The following is a 16,386-nucleotide window of genomic DNA, read 5'->3' as shown; positions in this document are numbered from 1 at the left end:
TTTTAATTAATCTTCTTTTAATAACTCGCCAGGAATTTTCTGCCTGTGTACAAGCTAGCCCTGTTCATTTCCCAAATGGAAGTCCTCGTGTATGCCGGAATTCCGTACCTGTTTCTATGAGCCCTGATGCTACCAGGGTAATACCACGACGCAGGCAAGTAAAATACTAGTAATGACATATTTTTGCTACCCTTGGAAGACGACCCATAAATACTTCCATTACATGCATGCTTCCTTGTATGGTCTGGCTGAAGTGTGTTCAGCCTCGAATAGCTGGTATATGTATTCGCTCTCCTTCTTTCTCTCTCTCTCCCCTCCCCTCCCCCAATTAAACTTTAAAGATTAATAAACATGTGCTATTCTCACATGAGAAATTATGATTGACAATTAGAGTTAACCATTTTATACTTCATTATTCTTATGATAGCCCCTTGAGTTACCCAGCTGTCAATCGATACTCATCCTCATCACTGTCATCCCAAGCTTCTGCTGAAGTCAGCAACATCACTGGGCAGTCGGAAAGCTCAGATGAAGTTTTTAACATGCAGGTATAATTTAGTGTCATTCTTTAAACTATACAGAATCTTTCTTATGAGGCTATTTACTAAATTAATGCTTCTATTATTTCATTCAGAAATCTCAAAGCTATTGCTTATGCTTCTTTTAAAAACCAAATCTTTAACCTCATTCACTTAAAAATAATTTTTTTTATGTAACTGTTTTCTCTTGTTTAAGTAGCAATGGACTATGATGCAAAGTCATCTGACACATAGACCTTTCTGTCCAGTTGTCACATAGTGATCTAATTATTTTACTGTATTAATTATATTTCTATTTATTTAGTATTTTACTATATTTTTCTGTAGCTAGAATAATGTTCTTTATACTGGTTTGCTATTTTGAATTACTGATAAACTATTCAAAGAAGTTATAAATTCTTTGTTCTAGTGAAAATTATGCTATAAATTTTTGTTTTCCAAACCAGTAAGTGTGATGTGGTAACAAAAGCACCTCTTCTATACACAGCCTAGTCCATCTACCTCAAGCTTGAGTTCTACTCATTCTGCTTCACCTAACGTGACCAGTTCTGCCCCGTCCAGTGCCAGAGGTCAGTGCTCATCTGCTGTGGTAAGCCATATTAAATGACTCTTGATACATTACACAGCTGAATTTCTGCATGATGTCACTGGTCAGACATCAAATTTAGCCAGTTATTTGAGGAATCTGAATTATTGGAGACAGAGGAATTTTTTGTCATAAGCATAGAATTGAAATGTCTGAGTTTCACTGCATGAATTTAATCACTTGACACATTTGCATTCTAGCTTCTCCTCTGTTGTCTGACAAACATAAGCATTCCCGAGAAAACTCTTGCCTGTCTCCCAGAGAGAGGCCCTGCAGTGCCATCTACCCTACTCCTTCAGAAACTTCTCAGGTAAGAAGTTTGTTGGGAATTCTCAGAGCACAAATAGCTCAGAAGACAATAAAGGCACATGTTGAACTTTGAGCAGATTCAGTGTCTGTTCACTGTTGTAAATTTTCAAGGGTTTTTTTACATTTTTATAAGAAAATACTCTAAAATATTTTAGATGTAAGAGATGTGAATACAATACATAGTGCTTGTTCACATTTCTGCTTGATTTCTTTAGGTGTAGGTCTGTTTCTTACATTTACTCACTGAAGTGAGAGAGAGGTGCAGAGACTTACCAGATGACACATCCTGCTTGTGTGGAACAACAGCATTTGTTCAATCTAGGGAAGAAGACAAAAAATAAAAAACTGTAATCATGGCAGGTGTCCTTGTTGAGCTCCCCTTTATTTCTTCTGAGGAAGCAAATCCTAGCCGCTGTGAGATAATAACCTATTCCGTGGCAATTCTTATTTTTCAATGTAGTTTCAGAAAAGAATGACAGACATTTTGTTACTCCAGAGAAAAGTATGTATTATGTTCTTGCCTTAAAATACTGTTACATAGGTCTCCATGAAACGTGTATTTTTTGAGTATTCTGAAATGCAACATGAGCTTGGTAAGCTGGCCAATACTGAATCCATATTTCATCTTTTCTTCTTAATGGACCTATTTTCCTAAAGTGCTTTTCTTTAACACAGCTGCTGTTTTAATCCCTGCCATCACACAATGCACCTTTTGCTGAAGCTGAGAAAGATGAGAACATACATACAGTGTTAAAGGCTCTCCTTTCAACACTTTCATGTCTACCAGAAGTTTTGCCTCTGATAAAAACCAGCTCCAAGGTTCTCTATTTTAGAAATTATTGATTGGTTTCTCATTTGTTCTTTTCTCCTCCCTTGTTTCTTCAGTTATTGGATTGGCTCTTGATTTAATTTTTAATCTCTTTTCTGTTTAAGTCTTCATGCTATTACCTGAGGGCTTAAGAAGTAATACTGAAGCTTAGCCAGACTTAAGGACAGTTCTCAGGAACTACTTACAGCAGATAGATCTACTGACCACTTCGTCACTGGTAGTGGAGCCAAGACAACAGACAGGAAAGATCAGGAGATGCTCTTTAAATAAAGCGGTTTTACAGTTTGCCGCAAAGAAAAATTATCCCATTTTTGCTCCCAGACTACAAACTCTTGCTTTGCCAAGTGGAATGCGACTTCTATCCCCCACTCTATCCGAGATTGCATAAGGGAGGCTGAGGAGCTCGTAGGCCCAGTCTCCGCTCTCTCTGAGACTCGCCCAGCAGGAAAATCTCCCAATCTGTCTCTACCCTCAGTGTCCCATGAGAGGGTAAGTAGAAAATTAACTTGCTCATACAGTGAAGTATATTTCAAAGATGAGAAGGTCTGATGGTTTCTTTCTGCCCTTATAATCATAAATGAGGATATATATCTTTCTGGGGAAAGGTGAAATTTCTTTCTCTAGTGTGCTGTTCCCTCAGCAGTAAAAATGGACTGTGATCAGAAACAAAATCCTGATTCTCTGCCTTCTGATAAAGAAGGGGAAAAGAATTCCTCAGGACAATTGTAAGGAGATATCTTAGAGATACCTGCAACTCTCATTTAAATTTAGCTACTCAGACTGTTTCTTGTCCTTTCTACTTTTATTCTAACACCATTTCAACAGTCTTGGTTGGAGCTTCACACTGAGAGGAAAGGACCACCCATTTATGAATTACTTTGTTATAGCTTAATGAAAGCAATTTTCACATTAGTATTTCAACTGGGAGAGATGAGATACACAGGCAAATTCCTGCACTTCAAGTCTTTCAGGCCATAGCTACCTTATTTAAGGAAGTTTGATGGACTTCACAGAACAAGACCACAGCAGTACTGCATCCACTTCCTCATTGAAATCAATGCTCAAGGTTATGTACAGCTGTTTTTAGTCAACATCCATTTGTGCTTGCTTTGTGATCTCTGGCTGACTGATTGTACAGTGTCTCTCCACCTCTTCCCATACTCTGAAGAGGAATGCCTGCTGTCACTGACTGGTCAACAACCTCCTTAGTTTTTGCACTATTATTCTTCCTAGTGAAGCTTTTTGAATTTCACATTTTTGGGGTTTTTATTTGCATTTCATTAAACATCCTGTGATTGCTCTTGTTCTTCCATATGGTTTTGTATTTCATTCTTTTTAGTATGTCTTTGTTTCTCTGTATTTCATTCCGCTTTTGTCTCTTTATCTCCTCCAATTTCAGTTGCTTTTTCAGCCGTTGCTCTTTCCCTTTGCAATAGAAAATGGGCTTCAACACTTGTCCACCACATCTTAGTGCACTGCAGACTCACTAGGCAGTGAACATTCAATCCAGAAACCCAGACCAGGCAGGAACATATGATCACACTTTCTGTCACATCAGAGTACATATGTAGTTATACCATCTAAATTTAATGGTAACTCCAGGAAAAGATATTACCTGACCCATTATGACTAATACAGCAAACCTACTGTAGCTCAAAGTCTACCAAAGCATTCTATCTCTGAGATGTTTAAAGTGAAGTTGAATTGGGCTCAAGTTATTTGTTCCTCATTGTGTAACGTGAAGCTGCAACATATTAGATCAATGATGATCACTTTGCAGCTGGGTTTGCCATCTTGTGGAACCACAGCATAGTGCCTCACCAGCTTGGCACAGTCCTCTGTGAACAGTGGAAAGAGACACAATAACAGGATTTTTATTTGGATTTCACTGATTATCTGACCTTGCTTTTAAAGGAAAAAAAAGTAAGAAAAAAAGTGAAGTTTATCTGTTCCATTTCCTCTGGAAAGTACATCTGACTTAACTTGTAGGATTAGCTGTATGCTGTTTACATATGTTTTCAAGGCACACTAGTGACCCATGGATTATTTGAATGCTGCCAAAGGAAATAAATGGTAGAATTTTAATTTTTTTTCATACATTTACTATCACTGCGTCCCGCAGTGGTAGGGAGGAGGAGAGAGATCCAGCAGACAGGAATTGTGCAGCAAGATTGATTTATTTAATTATTTTACAAACTCTTTTATAGACCTTGTTCTTCATAGTCTAATTGGACAAAGGATCAGCCACCCCTTGGGGTGATTGGCTAAAATCCTAAAACATCCATTGTCAAAATATTTTTCTACTGTACCATAAACAAAGCTCTGCAAGGTCACAGGTGTTCATAGTTTACAGAACTCTGCAAATATCCTCATGAGAGAGAGAAAAGCCTGTCACGGGCCAGGAAAGAAGCAGGAAAATTTCATGCTAACAGCATTTTTGTATCCACAATTTACTGCAATTAGTAAACAAAATGAATTTTAAGAAAAGGAAAGACAGACATGTTTTATGGGTCAGCTCTTACCCACAGGAGATGTAAGAAGACTGCTACCAAATAAGTCAGGGTTGGAAAACAATACTCAATGATTTTTTGAGGTAACAGCCATAACTTGATTATTATCTTGTTCAGGTCCTGATTCTGTAATGAAATTAATGCAAATCTATCATTCTATTTGTTTAGTTATCTATTAAGATATCTCTTTGGGAATGAGCTTTATGATGTTTTTTAAGGTGCTGGAAACTGTCAGAACTCAGTACCTAATAATCCTCCCTCCAATTTCTGTGTGTACAGTTTTCAGAAAACTAGTCTACTCCCTATCTGTATACACATACTTTTATTAAACTGTTCATGTTCTTATGTGATGTTTATCACTCTACCTCCAAAGTAGACCTAGGGGTGTGGGGGGATAATAAAAAAATATATTTGCTTTCTTAAAGGCTACTGAAATACAACAGCAGCTATGTGTAAACCATGCTGTTCTCAATTTACAGAGAATGCTCTTTAATCATATTGGAGATGGTGCTTTGCCACGAAGTGATTCCAATCTGCCCGGCTCTGACAAAGGTCAGTGGAAATGCTGCAACATGCCAGTTGTGGAAGAAGGAAAATCTAATTACGCCATCATGTTCATGTAGAATGCCAGTTCTTTTGAGTGCATACTGTCATCTCCAAGTGTCAAAACATTCTAACTGACTAAATAAATTGCGCTAACAAATCTAAGTTTCAAAACACTTTGTCAAAAAGGGGAGAACATGGTGTTTGAACTGAGTGTTGCACTCAAATAAGGCCCGGAAGTTTGCAGGAGGGGGGTGATGGAGAAGCAGGTTGCAGCAGGCTGCCTGGGAGACCTGTCCTTTTTGCTTTTCAAGAGAGACATATGGGGTGAAAAGCCAGCTTCTGGAGAATGGGGCCTGTGCCATTCTCCAGAAGGTAAAGAGATGAACAGAGTCCTGAAGTTTGGTACCAGCAGGTCCTCTTTACCAAATACAACTGTGTGTACTTCTCTTACACTTTGATTGAAAGCACCAGTTTGTGGTTTCTTGCGTTTTGGGGATTTTGTTTTTAATTAGGGCAAGTGAGAAATATATTTTTCCACGTAAAAATTATTGCCTCTTATAATTTTGCACATGGGGAAATCCAATATTTTTGGCATAGTAATTGTTCACCATGATTTCATTATGTGCCTCACGTCTATAATATGCTCATTTCATTATGGTATCTTCTTGGTATGCTGAATAAAGGGTACAGTAAAATAAGTGTATAGAAAGTAACTATTTTAAGAATATACTGTAATAAGAACTGACCAGGAGTGAGATTTTCTTTAGTAAGAGCTGGGTTTTATAGGTATTTTTGTGTTTACATTTTATGAAAATACAGGTGGAATTTTTTCACAGGACTGAAAAATATATGAAATAATTTAACATGGAAATAGCAAAACTTTTCCACTGGCCTATGCAGCCAAGTACATCACAGAATTATTAAAATGAAGTATTCTCTCCTGAAGGCTGAGTGCTTGGATGACTAAAAAAAATTGGCTTGTCAAGAGATTCAGGCACTGAAGTACCTAGGTCTGGTGCCAGGTGATTTTAGGATGAGGGCAAAGACATACTGTTAGGTGACAGCTTATAATAAAAGCAAATACCGTATTGCATATTTTGGCAATAGCAAAGCAAAATGATCCTCTAAAAACCAGATTTTTCTGTGCATTGATCTCAGGGTCAACTAAAGTGCAATTATACTGTAACAATATTGTTTCAGATATGAGACCAGTATTATTTTACTGTACTTACTGTATTAAGTCTGGTGTGCAGTAGGATTGCAGTCCTGAGAGCTCTCAGAGGGGCTACAATAGTGATACTTGATGTCATCATTTAGCAACAATACTTTGCTTTTTCGTTTCATTTTTGTAAATAAACACAGGGTCCTTGCATGTGATTCTCTACTCACAATTGAAACAAGTAAACAAGAAGGAAACTGACATGGCAGGGCAAGAGGTTTGAGGCTTTTAAGGTGAGGGATTTTTTTGGTGGTGTATTTGGGAGATGAATGGGAAAGTTTGAAGCAGTTATTTTCAACTCTTTTTTTTTTTTTTTTTTTTTTTCCTCAGGAGGTGTAATGATTGTGTTTTTCAAATTAGGTTTTGTCCTGTCCATGTTAAATTCCCTGTCTGTCTGACTTCTTTCCAATATTAGTGACTTCTTGATGACATGAGATAATCCAGTTCTATCAAGGAAGCTCTTCCAGACTTTATGGGATCATTCAGTTAAAATCATAGAATTTGGTCAGGGCAACACAGACAAAGAAAACAGCCAATTTTATGCATGTCAAGGTGATAGGCAATTCACATGATCAAGCAGAGATCCTTGACCACAGATGTTAACAGTGTATAGAAATTTTCTCAGTCCATAATAATTTCTTTATTTGATATTTTTTTCTGTCAGACACTTGTAATTTCTTCCAGTTTTCACTCCCTCCATTTTGTGCCCTTCTTTCCACCTTCTTTCAATTCTGAATTTGTAGTCTATGCAGGGAACACAAGACTGTTAGCACAGAAAGCTTTGTGAAGGAGGTCGATAGGAATTTGGCAAGTTCCTTTCACTAGTCCCTTCTGTATATAAAATCATTTAATGGAAACAGTGTATGAATAGTCTATTCCCCTCTGTCTGGAAACCTCTAAATAGGAGTCTGGTGCAAAGATAAACTGATTATATTAACAGGTTTCAAACTTATCTCCCTTTGTGGTTGGATTTGCAATGCACCAGAGTGCAATCTCAGCTGTTGCTGCTGTTGATGGCCGCCACTGCTGGTCACAAACTGACCTGAGGGCCAGGTGCATCCATCAGGCATCCATGAGATTGACAGCTGCTATTTAAGAGCTTTGCAAGTGCAGATGTAATCATGAAAGCTTTTCAGGCATGCTTATTGAATTCTTAGGCGTTTTGTCTATTTTTACCCTCATGGATAAAGGCAAGTCAGAGAACTGGAAGTGTTGATGCCTATGTCAGTTTTTTCATTCTCTTCCAGCTGTAAACTCCACCCCCAGCAGCTGGAGCCTGGATAGTGGGAAGGAAGCCAGAAACACATCAGAAAGTGGAAAGCTTATATCTCCTCCTGTACCACCAAGACCTGCACAGACTGGTGAGTCAATGGGCATTTCAGATCCAGTACTTGAGGGCTTAGATTCTTTCCACTCTGTTTAATGTTTAACTTCTTGGGCAGGTTAATTTACTATTTGATTTCTTACATGAAAGGTTGTAGAACTGCCTCTGCAGGTATTTGCATCTCATTCATGTTCTCTGTAGTTTCCAATACTTCACTAATGAATGATAATTTTCAGACAGTTCCTGCTAGTATGAGGAAGGATGATCAAATTTAGTCTTGTGATTTTATGATAATTGTAGGTTAGCAATCAGAAATGATCATTAACCACAAGGAATCTTACTGGCCAGCAAATGCACAGCAATCACAAAAGTACATGAGTTCTGTTACTATAACCATTTTGCCTTTCAAAAGATTAATTTCCATTTAAAGGAAAGGCTGCTCAAGTGATGCTATAAATATAATTGTTCTCAAGGGAATGAGTAAACTTCTTGCATATTATACTTATGCCTCTGAGTTTGTCCAGGCATATTTCTAGTACATTTGCAGGTAAATGTTTGATATAATTATACTATGTATTTTCTATTTTCCTTATTTGACTTACAAATACGTAATATATTTCTTAAGAACAAAAAGGGAAAAGTTGTTATACTGACTCTTTTTTTAACTTGTTATCATTTGGTAGATTATAAATCAATTTACAGTGATATAAAATTTGTCAGAAAAGGCAGATGCAGAAATTTCTTACACTAAGTTGTACTGCAAGATAATCCAGAGAACAAAGTAAAATAAACAAGACCTCTAAAACTATTTACAGCCATTGGCCAAGGGAACTAGAGATAATGCTTATGTATCGAATGATCTCCTATCCACTTAAAATGATTTCCTAATGAAAATTGTAATGCCACAAGTGCACTGAAATCTTTCTAACTTTACAGCATCACCAGCAAGACACATAGCCTCCATTTCCCCTTCTCCTGCTGGCAGATCGCCAATGAAGGTACTGTCTTATTGCAGTGAATTGCCTTTGTGGGACGGATCTTGTGTGTTGTGGGGTAGATGGTACATATTTAATGTACATTATTTGGGATTATATTATGTTTTCTTTTTCTTATCATACACCTATACAAAAACCAGTATTCTGTCTCCAGTGTGGAAGAAGGGGAGGTTCCAGCAAAGGAAAACCTGTTGTACAACCCATTTGTCTTATTCTTCCAGCATTCAGAGCTGTTAGATTAGAGGGTCTGTTAGAGAGTATTCCCTGCTTCAATCATTTTAATATCCATTTCCTCTGCAGGATGATCCAGGGAGGTTGTAAGAAGTTGCAAGTAGTTTGACACCTGCCAGTAGGAAACATTAAGCATAGGCTGTGAATAAGCACTGGTTTTTCTCTGGTAGTTAAACATCCAAAGTAATTTGAGATCCAGGCTAAACTGAGCAGGTTTTATTTCTATTTCAAGATATTTGCGTGTGTTGATACCCACATATTGGTACCCACTTTTTTGTTGAAAAACTTGACTGGGAAATCTTTATTTTCCAAAGCACTGGAGCGCACAAACATGCAGCCTGCTTATTCCAGGCAAACCCTGGTGTTGGCAGAGTGCATGACATTGGTCTTGGGGATAGCCTCTGCCACTCCATTGAAGCAGAGATGATTCTGCAGGTAGAAATACAAGAGTCAACAACGTGGAAGGGAGAGCAAATAGAAAGGAGCATGACTGGTGCTTCAGGCACTCAGATGCAAGGACAGAGGGAGGCAGCCCTGCCAAAGTAACCCCTCAGCAACCCAGTGCCTAACTAATACTGCAGAGGTACACACTGCCTGAGGAGGAAAACAGCACCCCAAAATATTTCGTTTCCCCTTGAGGTCCCTAATTACATGACCACAGTCATTGTCATGTTTGCCTTCCCATAAGCATGTAACATTTCTGCTTGTGTCTGCACAGTGGTCCAAATTAATCACAAAGCAATTCTGCTGGCCATCAGAGTGCCCCATAGTCGTATTACCATTCTGCTGAAGTGAGCACCAGTCCCTGGGTTTGCCCTGATTGCTTCCTAGGAAGCTCTTTAGAACATTAGGATCTTGTACAAAGATGAGTTACTCTTCCTTTTCATCCTGAATGGACACAGTACTGATGATTCTTAGGGATGTTTGAAGCTTGTCCTAACATTCTTCTTCTGTAGGTCTGGAGAGAATTTAAGCATTTTACAGCCAAGTCTGCATTGCTGCTTGGAAGAGGAATGCTAGTCCAAAATACTTCTGAGAACTGCTGGATCTCACTTTGAGCATCCATGAATTTCCAGACTGTTTTGGTGTCTAGACTGTTACTTGCTACTTTTAAAAGCAGTCTGCACTGCTGTCAGAAACCAAGTGCTTACACATGCAGGCTTTACGTATATTTACTGTTGTTCTGAATGACAAAAGCAAAGGTCCTAAAAAGATATATGGTCACTTAATCCAAGTGCCAAGTGTGCTTGGAACCTTGACCCTGGATGTTTGTGGGAGTAGGAGTGCAGCTGCAGCCTCCTCACGTGCAGAGGGATGGAACATGAAACTAATAGTTAAACAGGCTCCTCAGAAAGTCTGAAATGTCTTCACCAAGTGTTGAGCTTTAAATAAAACTTGCTCTGCTTTTCCATAGCCATATACAGGGCTCAGATTTTAGCCTTTCTTCTAATGGTGTGCTGCCAGAGAAAAATCATCCTAATACAAAACCCACTGATGTAAATGAAGATTTTTTTTTCTCCATTGATTTCAGTGCTCTGTGTATCCAGTCCTAGATGGATAACTAAAATTATCTCAACAGAAAAAAGTCAGTGCAGTCAGCTCTGTACACCCCTGCCCTCTCTCCTCTTCCTTCACTCCCATCCTTTGTTGCATGGCTCACACTCTCACCTCAAGCTGAGCAGCTGAGTGTCAACCAGTCTAACAAGACTTGGAGTGAGCAATTTGTCTTTTGTGATTTCTCCATCCCTTTTTTAGCCTGAGTCCTGGATTGTCTCAGGATTGTCTGGATTGTCTCAGGTGACTCCAGTCATAATTAGATACGTTGCAAAAACTTTTCAACTTGGAAAGTGTGGGCTTACCGTTTACAGTGTTCAGTTGAAGCTGCTTCACTGGAATAGAACTGCTTGATAGCTGTAGGTAGGCCTTTATTGTCCCTGCCTTTAATTCATCGTCAGCATTGTCGTTGCTGCTTGGGCCCTCAGCTCCCAGTCTCTCACCATCTCTCACTGACCTGTGAGACTGCTGGTGCAGCCACTGGCCACCTTTGTCCTCCACATGGCCCTTGTCCCTGAGGCACACGTGGTGTGTTGTGTTTGTGTGTCTAAGGAACACCTGGGAGATGGGGGAGAGGAAGGGTGGTGATGCTTTAATCTCCTACCAATCTGCTGCTGCCCTGAATAGGAGCAGGAACAGCAGAGAAGGGGGCTGGCACCCAGCAGCAGCTCTTACCTTGACACCTGCTTTGTACTACCCCTCCGACACTGGTTTTATGGTACACTCGGAAATGATGTCATGATGTAAATGCACTTTTCACTGCATGGCAATGCACTAAAAGCTGTGAGGAAAAGCTTTGGAAACTGAATTTGGGATACGAGAGCCTGCAGTAGCAGCAGTGGCTGGGCTTTGGCGTTAGGGGGCAGGACACCCCCAGGTATGCCCTGCACCCGGTGATGCATTCCACTTCCATCTGGGAAAACTAAAGGTGCATTCTAAAGACTTCCAGATTTTTTCCAGGGTATTATGATAGGAAGATAACATTTAAAAAGAGTTTTATTTCCACTTACATGAATTACTGGCATGGCCGCTATCTAAAGTGTACCCAGGCACTACTGAAATGAGCTTTTTATTAGTTTCTTACCGGGTCTTGATTAAACAGGAGCACAACCATTTCTGTTTGTCAAAGCTCAGAGTACCTGCACTGTATCTATGTATGTTTTCAGTCTGAGCACAGAAACACTCTTCCTCCTATATGCCAGGCAAATTCTTCTTTTGCCCTTTCTTTTGAGCAGGGGTCTGTGCAATCATTCACACCGTCTCCAGTGGAGTATCATTCCTCGGGGCTCATATCCAACTCCCCGGCGCTGTCAGGGAGTTACAGCAGCGGCATCTCTTCGCTCAGCCGATGTAGCACATCAGAGACATCAGGCTTTGAAAGCCAAGGCAGCGAACCAGCAGTGACTGTCCCAAGCTACAGCATTTCTGAGGAGCCTGTGAGAAAAGAAAGCAAAACCCCGCCACCTTACAGCGTGTATGAGCGGACTTTGAAACGCCCCATTCCTCTACCTCACAGCCTCTCCATCCCGCCCGCCGCAGACCCTCCGGCACTGCCACCCAAGCCACAGCTGGTTCGGCCAAACAACCTGGAAAACAGCAGCAGGAGGACTGAGCAGGTTCCCCGGCCCAGGCCTCTGCCCCGCAAAGTCTCTCAGCTATGAGAAGCCACTTTTATATTTAATTGCAACACATTCTTTACTGTTTAAGAAATAATATTTTTTAAAAATGGTAAAACTCATTTAGTTAGGCACTTTAATATTTTGTCCACCTTTTCTTTTGAGTAATTTCGAAATGCTTATTAATATTATGTTGCACATTTGAAATGAAATTATTAATTTAGGTTGCCAGATATAATAGGAAGCATGAAAGAGAGGATTTTTTTTTTTAATTTCATGGTGGTGAATACTGATAAATGCTTTTATTTGTACTTTGTTTTTATTTAAAAAATTAAATCTAAAACCTTAGAACTCTCATCTGAGTTAGCTGAATGCTTCTTACAAAATGCAGAATACACTGACTGGATCTTTACTACTAGAGATAAATGCACGCTTTCTAACCAAGTAGTCTGTAGACTAGGATGTTTCTGCAAGTAGGCTGGAAGTTGTTTCTCTTATCTTATAAACAGGTTGGTCATTTCAAATGTATGTGGCAAAACTGAGATATAATGCAAGTTTTACAGCACAGGACTGTTGTAAGAATGTGGTTTGGAATTTTTGAAACACACACTTGGCTTATGTTATTTTTACGATGGGAAGATACCTGTATTTCATTCAGTGTTACAGCACCATTCTGGTGAATCCCGATAAGGTTTTGTGCCATTAGTGTATGTACCTGACACATCCTTTTCCTTTTTGAGGTGCAATTTACTTTTATTCTTCCAGTTAATATATTTTTGTTGTTGTTTTTTAAGTTTGGGGTTTTTTTTTTAAAGTTAGCAGTTTCCTAGTGAAGGCTCTCTGCTGTTCTTGAAAGTTCACCCTAGAATACAATCCGTGTATGAAACAGGTACAAATTGACTTGTTCGTTTAACTTATGTACAAGAATCAGTACTGACTAGTATCAAGGCAATTCACTAAATGAGCCAATTTGTAAAAATACAAATGGCTGGTTTTCAATCCATACATTTCAAAAGCTAATTGTGAAGGTCATTAATAATTTTGAAAAAATCTAGCGAAAAATCTGAACAGTTCCTTGGATGTGTATGTGCCATTGGAGCCAGGGTTTTGATTTGCTTTTTAGCTTGAGTTCATCACCATCATCTTTATTGGTGAGAATGGTGTTTGGCCTTAGGTTGTATTATAATGACTGGCATCTGAAGAGCTCTGGAAAGCTAATGCCAAGACATAGGAATGTGGAGGGGAAGGGAAACAAAAGCACCTTCTGTATGTACGTTTTGTATCCTCTTTCTTTTATTGACTGTTTAAATGTGCTTGGGAACAGATGTGTGAACTGCATTTTAAATCATATTGTTAAATATATTCTCCCTCTTTTGTTGGGAAGCTCATGTTGATCTTAGCTGTGTTTGATTTGTTGATAGTTTAACTGGAAGAAAGTGACCACTTTTTTATATTCTCTCAATTAAACCTTCAGCAGTTACAAGCTGTTGACAGTAGTTATAGAAGTTTTCTATAATAAATGTTCAAGTATTTTTGTACATAATTGGTAAATTTTAATAAGGAGTGTACCATTATGTGAAAAAGAAGCAAACAGTTGTGTATGCAGTAATATTGTTATAATTATGCCAAATACTTTATGTATGGAAAAAAGAATATTTGTAAATATGTGCTTTTAACAATAATTCTGCCATATTGACTTTACAATTTTGAATGTCAGAAAAAAATAATATATGTTAAAATATTTATGTTTTAGTGAAAGTATTCATAACTTGAAAAGGAACATATGAATTTTAGCTTTGTATCTTGCTGATTTCAATGTCTGAAATTCCTTGAACTAGCTGTTGCTTTCTACTATAACATTTTTCTCTGTAACCACATCATAAAACCTGTAGAAGGCTACATATTTATGCTGATATAAAGAAGTAATGCCTGAAATTTAAATAAGGTGTCACAAGTAAGATAACAAAGCTGCTCTGATTTTTTTTCCACCCATGTATTTTAATAGATTTTATCGGCTAGTGCCTGAGCACAGTACAGTATGAATCAGTGTTATTTGCTCCTGAAGCCATTTTTTTTTATTTCTGGCAGTAAGCAGAGTTGATGACTTTATCATTTGTGTGCATTACTGGTCAGCTTTGCAGCAAAACATTTCACAAAGTCTCTGTTTACCTAGACACTCATATTGGTTGCTGCATAATGTTAGTATGAAATAAAAGAACTTGTTTAATCTTTACAGTACAACTTGTTTTCTACAGAATGAGAGATTCTAATTCAGTTAGTCAGAGAATGAAAGTTCTGACTCCTTGCCTTGCTAAATCTATTTTTTTTTCTGTTAAAAATCTCCTGATAGCTCGAGTTTTCTCCCTATTTGGACCCGTAATTGCTTTGTGAGACAAGGTGCGGAGAGTATTGACATGCTCTTCTGAACAAGTGAAGAACATAAAATGTACTAGAGAGCTCACTGTAAATTAACCTGCATGAGCATTCTGTTTTTATAACCAGGACATCAGAAATACTCTGAACAATAGAAAATGGTGTAAAACTGACAGAGTACTCTTAAGCCGAGTTGATACATTTTCTGCTTAGCCAGTTTTGACAAATTGATTCTGTAGATCAGTTTTTCAACCTGATTACCTATAAAAAATGTAGTATGAAATTTTGTTATGTATGTTGCAAAGCCCACTGCTTGAAAACCTAATGTAAATAAAGGTCATGTTTGAATTTTATGTAGTAGTCATAAATACAATTTTATCACTTTCTGGATGATGGTGAGTAATTCAGAAGCTCATACAGGAAGACCAATGAGAACGATTTGCTCTTACCATTCAATAGCTTGAATGCCAATGTGCATAATAGGTGACATAATCTTGTATTCAAATACCATATTTGAGATGCTGGTCTCAGGGATGCCAGAGAAACAGCCTCAAACTCGGCTGGCTGGCTTTGAAATGATGCAGTTCAGGCTGGTTCTTATGATGGCATAATAGCTCCATAGTGTGAGTGAATTCAGTTATGATGTCCCAGGTCAGATGCTGTGTCAGGCCAATTGCTGTGTCCTCAAAGAAGCACAAAGCTGAAGCTACCCCTTGTAGTAAAGGTTTCAGGGCAGTGCAGTTACAGCCCTGTTCACACAGAACAGGGTATAGCTATCTGTAAATCTTCTGTATGATAGTGGCACCTTGCCCTCCTGCCTGACCGTCCTTCTTGTTCACTGATTGTCCAACAGCACCTGCGAAAAGAACAGTGATGGAGCAAAAACATACCAATAGGCAGAAGTCAGTGCCTGAGGTATAAATGATGAGAAGCATCTTGTTTTGAATATAACTGTGGTCAGTGAGGCATGTAGCAGCATTGTCTCAGTAACCTCAGGTGCTGACAGATTCAGATCTTTGCTCCAGAACTCTGCTGGTTGCTGGAATTTCTGATGATTCAGGCAAAGCCCTGACATATGCTGGCCAAAGGGCAAAGTTCCATCTGGTGGGACATTGTGGAAGGTCGCCACTGGATCCCTTGAGATTCTGACCTTGAACTAGATTCTGTGGGTGAAAGCCCTTTTCATATTAATTGATTTGTCTTTATCTTCTCCTTAACGTTTTAATTCAGCTTTTGACTTATATTTCATAGAAGAAACTAGAATGATTACTTTGGCTAACATTAACAAAAAAAATCTGGGGATTAAACAGCTAAACTATTCAAACCTCAGGAATAGGAAAGGTTTAGAGCTGCATACCTCATGTGTGCAATAAGCAGCAGGTTAGGGACTCATCCTGGGTGGTAAAATAAGGCTGCTGAAGAAAGAAAATTAAATATTTTTTTAAAAATTGATTGCTCAGTAAAGAACTTGGTGGGTCTGTTTTGACAGGCTGAGGGCTGTTGGACTTCAGTGGGGATGCAACCTATGACATGAGCCTTCCAGGCACAGCTGGGCAAACTTACCCAGGTTAGAACTTGTGTTAAGGACACAGTTCAGAACTCCTCTTGAACTGACTCATATTCATCCCAGGAAGACTGTGTTAGAAGAAGGGAAAAGAAGGTCAACAGTAGGGGGGAAAAAAAAAAAAAAAAAAAAAAGGAGTGCAAGTAAAACTTAGGCAAAACCCTTGATGGCCTGACAATTAATCCAGATAT

The 16,386-nt window shown here is 38.7% G+C and overlaps 1 protein-coding gene across 2 annotated transcripts in view; it reads left to right on the top strand.

Moving 5' to 3' along the window:
- DOCK4 (dedicator of cytokinesis 4) overlaps positions 1 to 12,324 on the top strand; it is a gene marked incomplete at its 5' end in the record, with an annotated part of 227,452 nt that extends 215,128 nt beyond the window's left edge. For both annotated transcript variants that reach the window (XM_082279720.1, XM_082279721.1), the window contains 8 exons: positions 33 to 154; positions 428 to 548; positions 1,027 to 1,108; positions 1,326 to 1,435; positions 5,253 to 5,325; positions 7,786 to 7,899; positions 8,799 to 8,860; positions 11,878 to 12,324. In XM_082279720.1, the coding sequence (XP_082135846.1) occupies positions 33 to 154; positions 428 to 548; positions 1,027 to 1,108; positions 1,326 to 1,435; positions 5,253 to 5,325; positions 7,786 to 7,899; positions 8,799 to 8,860; positions 11,878 to 12,303 (1,110 nt within the window). In that variant the 3' untranslated portion in view covers positions 12,304 to 12,324. The remainder of the gene's footprint in view (positions 1 to 32; positions 155 to 427; positions 549 to 1,026; positions 1,109 to 1,325; positions 1,436 to 5,252; positions 5,326 to 7,785; positions 7,900 to 8,798; positions 8,861 to 11,877) is intronic.
- Between the last annotated feature and the right edge of the window lie 4,062 nt (positions 12,325 to 16,386).

This window comes from Coloeus monedula (assembly GCF_965178545.1).
Source record: "Coloeus monedula genome assembly, chromosome: 4".
Classification (NCBI taxonomy): domain Eukaryota; kingdom Metazoa; phylum Chordata; class Aves; order Passeriformes; family Corvidae; genus Coloeus; species Coloeus monedula.
Note: the sequence above shows the minus strand (reverse complement) of the source record. Positions and strands in the feature narration are given on the sequence as shown.